The 1514-nt window shown below is 65.0% G+C and overlaps 1 protein-coding gene across 1 annotated transcript in view; it reads left to right on the forward strand.

Annotated features, from left to right (window-relative positions):
* The window catches only part of LOC105302975 (putative ciliary rootlet coiled-coil protein 2), a 71861-nt gene that overhangs the window by 46284 nt on the left and 24063 nt on the right, over nucleotides 1-1514 (forward strand). Inside the window, exon 17 of the mRNA XM_023521081.1 lies at nucleotides 1248-1361. Coding sequence (XP_023376849.1) covers nucleotides 1248-1361 — 114 coding nt within the window. The remainder of the gene's footprint in view (nucleotides 1-1247; nucleotides 1362-1514) is intronic.

Here is a 1514-nt window from a genome sequence, read left to right on the forward strand (position 1 = left end):
TGTCCAACTGATGTCTGCCACTCCCCCGACCGTCCTGCAGGCTGTGGGGGGTCAGACACGGGGCGTGTAAAAGCTACTTCTGAGTCCAGATCCTCACTATACTGTGACAGCACGAAGCACTCACTGTTCTGTGAACTGGGCAGAGAAGTAAACTCATTCACATGATGTCACACAGAGCGACAGGACTGTCGGATGTTGGCACAAGTGACAGATCGCAGGGGAGGAGTTACAGTAGCTGGAGTAGGGCCGTGTTTCTAGTTCGATTCTCAAACACTCTGAGGTACTTGCTCTTATCAGCCCCATTTTTCTGGGGAGAACAGTGCGGCCCGCAGACGTGACTGCCTTGCCCAGGGCTGCACGGTGCCCGGCTGGGCGTGGGGTCCGTGCTCTCGGGAGGAAAAGGCTTTGCATCTGTGGCGGCCTTTGGGGGGCGACCCTAAAGGAGGAACGGGAGGCCGTCACGTCGTGCGGGAAGGGCATCCGCAGAATGCCTGGGATGGCGCGAAGCTCTGCTCAGAGCCCGTCGGGTTCGACAGTTCACCCCACTCAGAACTCGAGCAAGGGCAGCACCTGCGACCCCAGGTTCATTGTAAAGGCCGTGAGCCACGGCCAGCCCGACGAAGGGACACGCGGGGCGAGGTCTGTCCTGCTGGAGTCACTGCACGTCACCTGGGCCCGTCAGGGCACTCAGGCCCCGAGGGTTCCTCGCGGGGGCGTCACTGGCGGAATTACTGGCTGGTGGCAGAACTCGGTCCCCACCTTTCCCTGAGGCTGGGAGGCCGGGTTGTTGCTATTGCAAACGTTACGAACAGTGGCCGCTGACCCCAGCACGTCCGCGGGCTGCCTCCTCAGTGGCCCGGGTGTCGAGTGACATCGAGGACCATCACCAAACTCTGTCCTCCTCCCTTAGTGACGTGGGGCGTTCTTGGAGGGTCAGGACCATTAGTGGTCCCCAGTCTGTGCTCTGTAGAAGGCGCCGCCCGGAGGGACTGGGGCTCTGGGGAGAAGGTGTCTGTGACGCCCCTGAGCAGGAGCGGGTTTGGGGCAGGTGCACGGTGGCGAGGGGGCCGGGCACCAGTGGGGCAGCTGCCCCGGCACAGGCGCAGAGGCTGGACCCTGTCCACCCCCTTGGGACATGGCCACCTCTGGGGTGCTGCCCCTCCCCGGAGCGGGGGCTGGAGCCAGGAGCACGCCACGCCCCTGCTGGGGCTTCGGCGCCCACGCGGCCCCGTCCGTCCATCGTGCAGGCCCTGACCCTGAAGGAAGCAGAGGGCAGCCTGCTGCAGGAGGCGCTGTCCACGGCCACGCGGGACCTGGAGCAGGCGCGGCAGGAGGCACACGGCCGGCAGGAGCGAGCAGAGGTGAGCCCCGCGGCTGTCAGCTGCACACAGGCACCTGCCTGGCAGACCCCCAGATGCGCCCCTTCCCACCTGGTCCCGGGGGCACCTCCCAGCCCCCGAGCCTCAGTTTCCCGTGGGCATCTCTTGCTGGGAGGGACGCTGTCTTCATGAGAT

The sequence above is a fragment of the Pteropus vampyrus genome, unplaced genomic scaffold (genome assembly GCF_000151845.1).
Source record: "Pteropus vampyrus isolate Shadow unplaced genomic scaffold, Pvam_2.0 Scaffold291, whole genome shotgun sequence".
Classification (NCBI taxonomy): Eukaryota; Metazoa; Chordata; class Mammalia; order Chiroptera; family Pteropodidae; genus Pteropus; species Pteropus vampyrus.